Genomic DNA, 6,483 nt, shown 5'->3' with positions numbered 1-6,483 from the left:
TGCTAGAGCATTAGCATGCTAATGTTAGCCTTTAGCTTTACCAACTCACTTAGCTAAACCACCTCACAAAGAGACCAGTCATTGCTAGAGCATTAGCATGCTAATGTTAGCCTTTAGCTTGACAAACTCCCTTAGCTAAACAATCTCACAGAAACCAGCCATTGCTAGGTCATTAGCATGCTAATGTCAGCCTTTAGCTTTACCAACTCACTTAGCTAAACAATCCCACAAAGAGACCAGTCACTGCTAGGTCATTAGCATGCTAAGTGCTAAATATGCTATACAGCTTTACAAAGAACTAATGAGCTCATAAACAAACAAATTTTTGTTTGATTCACACAGTTTTTTAACATTTAGTCATAAAAACATGTTTGCATTGTAAACAAAATAAATTAGCATGTAGGCTAACAACACAATACACAATGTTTACGTCATTTTTTTCACATAAATAACCAACAGAGATGAAAAATGTAAAACTTGGCTTCTTAAAAAACAGTAAAATGCCTGATTATTTTCCAACATTTATATAAATTTCCACCACAAGCCACCAACAGTAAAACAGGAGCGGGGCAGCCAATAAAAAGTGAGTGTTGTGAAACATGTTGAAAAATATATAATACAGAATATGACTGTGATTTAAGGYGGAAGAAGACAGATCAAAAATGCAAAAAGACTCAAATCAAAGTGAAAGCACCAAGTCAAACCAAAACCCACGATGCACACGAGAGCCAGAGTGTGACGTGAGGGGGGGAGGCGGTAAATGACCAGTCACCAAGCACAGGCAGGCAGGCAGGCCACCACAGACAACCAAAGAAAACCAGACTAAAGTGGGAGGAGGAGGGAGGAGGAGAAGGGATGAGGAGGAGGAGGGGGAGGAGGCCTGGTGGACACTGACGCCGGCTCGTCCTTACTTCTGTTGGGGGAGTTCCACAGCGTGGCAGAGGACTTGGACAGCCTGTTGTTAAGGACAGGGTCCACCTGTCTCGGCAAGTTGACCGTGGAGGCCGAGCATCTGCCTGCACCGGAGAGAACGCAACACACAACTGTTCACATGGGGGCCGGGGGGCCGGCTGGACCCCCCCCACACAGCTGTCAGTCAACAGGCACGCACCGCTCCCTGAGCTCAGCTTCTCACTCAGACWTTGGGGAGGAGGGGGGACGGGGGGAGGACTGTGAGGAGAGGCTGGAAGGGTGAGTTATTAGAAAGACATTCAGAAGAAAACCTTCAGCTGACATGAACACACACGCCTCACACACACACCTCACACACACGCCTCACACACACACATCACACACACGCCTCACAAACACACATCACACACACACATCACAATGCCCCACTGGTCTGATGGACCCTGGCTGTGACTCTGACTAACTGTGAGGGTCATTAGCCCCGCCCTCGTCACAGACTATTTCCTGGCATTGCATCAGCTGAGGSAGTGAGTCAGGCTGTGCAACACAAAGACTCAGGTTACAGACAGGAAGTCTCTGGGTGGACATCCTGTCTCTGAGCTCATCTAAAACTCACTTTCTCTGCGGGAGGTCTGGTTCAGTCCGCCGGCCCAGGACCACCTCTGCTGGCGGATCTCGGTCCATGTCTTCTTGGTGGACCTCTTGATTGCGGCTTCGTATCGCTCCTGCAGGAAGGAAGGGTCAAAAGTGTCAGAGTTTCAAATTTTGGTTTCCAGATTCCTTCTGGATAAAAAACAAACTCACCTTGTTCTTCTCTAGTTTCTGTCTCTGCTTCTCCTCCAGCAGGGCTCGACGCTTCTCCGCCTTCAGCCTCTGCTCCTCCAGCTTCCTCCTGCGCTCCTCCAGCTGGTTCTCCCTCAGCCGACGGGCCTTCTCCTCCTTCTCCAGCCACTGGGCCTTCTTTGCCGCTGCAGCGTGTTAGAAAACCAGTCTCAGAACCTTTCTGTTTCACCTCTTTAACAACATTATTTACATTTATTTACCAGCAATCATCCGTCAACCTAAAGCCAGAAGATACAGGAACATCTGAATGTAAGAACGTGATTTTAAATTATTTCCAGCTGCTCTACGTCTCATTCCATAAGTCAGAGGAAAAAAACTCAGAACCTAAAACTGTAAAACAGCAGCAGCCAATCAGAGGGAGGGAACAGATGTCAGACACTGTTGGTTCAAGTCTGAAACAGCAACTTCCTGTTGATTTCACTGCAGCTTCCTGTTGGTTTCACTGCAACTTCCTGTTGGTTTCACTGCAGCTTCCTGTTGGTTTCACTGCAACTTCCTGTTGGTTTTACTGCAACTTCCTGTTGGTTTCACTGCAACTTCCTGCTGGTTTCACTGCAGCTTCCTGTTGGTTAAACTGCAACTTCCTGCTGGTTTCACTGCAACTTCCTGCTGGTTTCACTGCAACTTCCTGTTGGTTTCACTGCAGCTTCCTGTTGGTTTCACTGCAGCTTCCTGTTGGTTTCACTGCAGCTTCCTGTTAGTTTCAATGCAACTTCCTGTTGGTTTCAATGCAGCTTCCTGTTGGTTTCACTGCAGCTTCCTGTTGTTTTCAATGCAACTTCCTGTTGGTTTCACTGCAGCTTCCTGTTGGTTTCACTGCAGCTTCCTGTTGGTTTAACTGCAACTTCCTGTTGGTTAAACTGCAGCCTTCAGAGGGAAACTGGGTATTTTTACTGTCTTCTGATGTCTGCTGATCCTTTTTCTACAAATGTGCTTTGTTTCTGCTAACTTGTAGCCAGGGGCTCATTTTTCAAAGGTCAGATTTATAAATCCAGGATATGAGCTGTAAGCTGAGCTTGAACAAACCATCAACTGGTAAACAGCTGGAATCTGTTGCTCAAACATCAGGCCATGGTTGACTGAGGAGTTTCCTTCCAGCTAACAGTTTAATGCACATTCACAGTTTGTTCACCAGAACTCTAGATGGATCAGATTACCTGATCAGGTGTGTGCAGTTCGACAGGTGAGTCTCACTTCTACCCAATCGTGTAATGAAATATTTTAAATGGTTTATTATGAATCATATGAAGACATGAAGTTAAATTATAGCAGACGATTGAACGCTGAAATATTTTTAAAAGTATCAACTTATTATTTCACTGAAACTGTTTCCAAGTTATCTGAAAATTAACTAAATTAACTAAATTAACTAAATGAACAGCTGATTGATTTGTCTTAAAATGATCACTGCAAGTTCAGGAAATGACTGGAGGACAGCAGCTGGGGGGGGGGGTCTGCATCATAGCAGGTACAAAGAAGGGAGGGGGGCACCTTCGCTTAATTAATTCAGGTTTACACCAAAATCCTGACTTAATCCCTTTTTCTAGATCAGTGCAATAAGCTCCTGGTCTGACTTCAGTTCTGGTTGGCTGATCATGCTCTGAGCTGAGCTCTGATTGGCCGCTCTCGCTCAGGTGTCCTGCTTCCTGTCTGCAGACAGGAAGTTAAATGGTGGCTGTATGCAGGGAGCATGCAGGTAAAACACGACGCTAGAATAAACTGAAGGTGAGCTGAAACTGAAGCAGGAACAGGATGAATGATGGAGGAGGACCTGCAGCCACTGCAGGTGTTAGTGAAGCACCTTACCTGCCACTGCAGCTGTTAGTCAAGCCTTACCTTGGAGCTGAGTTTGTTGTTCTGAGAGCCGTGCAAAAATACACAACAAGAGACACGAGTGAGTGAGGAGGAGGAGAGGCTGAGCAGCTGAGGGGGGGCGGGGTTTAACTCACCGATGTAACGAGCTCGCTCCTCTCTCCGCTCTCGGGCCAGTTTCTGTCTCTGCTCAGAACTCATGGAGTCTGAGAACAAAGAGAAAAATAAATCATTAATAAAACACTCGTCTCCTGCAGAGAGAAACCAGCCTTTACACGGAAACTTTCACATAAACCTGAGATTTCTGACAGAATCTGTGACACCTGAAGGCATCACAGGTGAGCTCAGCTTCTCTGTCTGTGAGAAACTAAACATTGATTAAAGCTGTAAACAGGWGGGTTTGGATGAAAATATCTCCATTTGAATCATTTTAAATGAACTTCCTGATCTGGTCTGATCTCAGCAGTCAAACAACCTGCTGCTGATAAAAATAACAACACTCTGCATCATGGAGCGAGCACACAGTAACCACGGCAACACCACCCACATCAGGTCCAACACAGATCCTCTCCCTCAGCTCTTTTTACAGGCAGTTGGTTCTGATCCAACTTCTGACATTAAAAACACTCAAATCATCAATCATTTAAATCAGATCTAAACTGAGCTTTTCATCTTCAGAACTCTGCAGAACTGAAGACCCGGGTCACTCGGTACCTTTCTTGGGCTGGGGGCTGCAGCTGGAGCCGGGGGTGGAGGGTCGGCCTTCGGTCCTCGAGGACACTTCTGTCTTGGAGGGCGTGTCTGTTTTAGGAGACAGGTCTGAGACGGCCGAGTCATCTGGACTCAGAAGGTCCTTCTCTGGATTCTTCTCATGGTTCTGGATAGACTGAGAGTCCAGCTGCAGGGGCAGACCTGCAGGACAGAGATGTGACAGGTCAGAATCTGGACCTGATATGAGGCGGTTTAAAGTCCTGATCAGTTTCCTGTCCAAGGATCCAGGTGTTCCTGTAGAGACAGGAGAGAAGGTCTCACCTGGTGCAGGTTCAGACTGCTGAGTCAGCATTCAGACTGTAGCTGAGTCAGCGTTCAGACTGTAGCTGAGTCAACGTTCAGACTGCTGAGTCAGCATTCAGACTGTAGCTGAGTCAACGTTCAGACTGTAGCTGAGTCAGCATTCAGACTGTAGCTGAGTCAGCATTCAGACTTAGCTCTTAGCTGAGTCAGCATTCAGACTGTTGAGTCAGCATTCAGACTGTAGCTGAGTCAGCATTCAGACTGTTGAGTCAGCATTCAGACTGTAGCTGAGTCAGCATTCAGACTGTAGCTGAGTCAACGTTCAGACTGCTGAGTCAGCGTTCAGACTGTAGCTGAGTCATTCAGACTGTTGAGTCAGCATTCAGACTGTAGCTGAGTCAGCATTCAGACTGTAGCTGAGTCAACGTTCAGACTGCTGAGTCAGCATTCAGACTGTAGCTGAGTAAGCGTTCAGACTGCTGAGTCAGCATTCAGACTGTAGCTGAGTCAGCATTCAGACTGTAGCTGAGTCAGCATTCAGACTGTAGCTGAGTCAATGTTCAGACTGCTGAGTCAGCGTTCAGACTGTAGCTGAGTCACTCAGATTGTTGAGTCAGCATTCAGAGTGTAGCTGAGTCAGCATTCAGACTGTAGCTGAGTCAGCATTCAGACTGTAGCTGAGTCAGCGTTCAGACTGTAGCTGAATCATTCAGACTGTAGCTGAATCATTCAGACTGTAGCTGAGTCATTCAGACTGTTGAGTCAGTGTTCAGAGTGTAGCTGAGTCAGCATTCAGACTGTAGCTGAGTCAGCATTCAGACTGTAGCTGAGTCAGCATTCAGACTGTAGCTGAGTCAGCATTCAGACTGGAGCTGAATCATTCAGACATTAGCTGAGTCATTCAAACTGTAGCTGAGTCAACGTTCAGACTGTAGCTGAGTCAGCATTCAGCCTGTAGCTGAGTCATTCAGAGTATAGCTGAGTCATTCAGACTGGAGCTGAGTCAGCATTCAGACTGTAGCTGAGTCAGCATTCAGACTGTATCTGAGTCAGCATTCAGACTGTAGCTGAGTCAGCATTCAGACTGTAGCTGAGTCAGCATTCAGACTGTAGCTGAGTCAGCATTCAGACTGTAGCTGAGTCACTCGGATTGTTGAGTCAGCGTTCAGAGTGTAGCTGAGTCAGCATTCAGACTGTAGCCGAGTCATTCAGACTGTTGAGTCAGTGTTCAGACTGTAGCTGATTCAGCATTCAGACTGTTGAGTCAGCATTCAGACCGTAGCTGAGTCAGCATTCAGACTGTAGCTGAGTCAGCATTCAGACTGTAGCTGAGTCAGCATTCAGACTGTAGCTGAGTCAACATTCAGACTGTAGCTGAGTCAGCATTCAGACTGTTGAGTCAGCATTTTGACCGTAGCTGAGTCAGCATTCAGACTGTTGAGTCAGCATTCAGACCGTAGCTGAGTCAGCATTCAGACTGTAGCTGAGTCAGCGTTCAGACTGTAGCTGAGTCAGTATTCAGACTGTAGCTGAGTCAGTATTCAGACTGTAGCTGAGTCAACATTCAGACTGTAGCTGAGTCAGTATTCAGACTGTAGCTGAGTCAACATTCAGACTGTAGCTGAGTCAACATTCAGACTGTAGCTGAGTCAGTATTCAGACTGTAGCTGAGTCAACATTCAGACTGTAGCTGAGTCAACATTCAGACTGTAGCTGAGTCAGTATTCAGACTGTAGCTGAGTCAACATTCAGACTGTAGCTGAGTCAACATTCAGACTGTAGCTGAGTCAGTATTCAGACTGTAGCTGAGTCAACATTCAGACTGTAGCTGAGTCAACATTCAGACTGTAGCTGAGTCAGTATTCAGACTGTAGCTGAGTCAACATTCAGACTGTAGCTGAG

At 46.5% G+C, this 6,483-nt stretch overlaps 1 protein-coding gene across 4 annotated transcripts in view; it reads right to left on the bottom strand.

The window, feature by feature from the left end:
- The window catches only part of LOC106534784 (MAP7 domain-containing protein 1), an 8,310-nt gene that overhangs the window by 1,231 nt on the left and 596 nt on the right, over positions 1 to 6,483 (bottom strand). Inside the window, exons 2-7 of one of the 4 annotated variants that reach the window (XM_014031537.1) lie at positions 4,282 to 4,479; positions 3,705 to 3,773; positions 3,592 to 3,612; positions 1,717 to 1,880; positions 1,529 to 1,637; positions 912 to 1,016 (exon numbers count right to left, since the gene is read on the bottom strand). In XM_014031537.1, coding sequence (XP_013886991.1) covers positions 912 to 1,016; positions 1,529 to 1,637; positions 1,717 to 1,880; positions 3,592 to 3,612; positions 3,705 to 3,773; positions 4,282 to 4,479 — 666 coding nt within the window. The remainder of the gene's footprint in view (positions 1 to 911; positions 1,017 to 1,528; positions 1,638 to 1,716; positions 1,881 to 3,591; positions 3,613 to 3,704; positions 3,774 to 4,281; positions 4,480 to 6,483) is intronic. The other 3 variants (XM_014031539.1, XM_014031538.1, XM_014031540.1) reach the window with 3 other exon arrangements.

The sequence above is a fragment of the Austrofundulus limnaeus genome, unplaced genomic scaffold (genome assembly GCF_001266775.1).
Source record: "Austrofundulus limnaeus strain Quisiro unplaced genomic scaffold, Austrofundulus_limnaeus-1.0 Scaffold1268, whole genome shotgun sequence".
In the NCBI taxonomy this organism is placed as follows: Eukaryota; Metazoa; Chordata; class Actinopteri; order Cyprinodontiformes; family Rivulidae; genus Austrofundulus; species Austrofundulus limnaeus.
The sequence above is the reverse complement of the archived record's forward strand: the minus strand, read 5'-3'. Positions and strand labels throughout refer to the sequence as shown.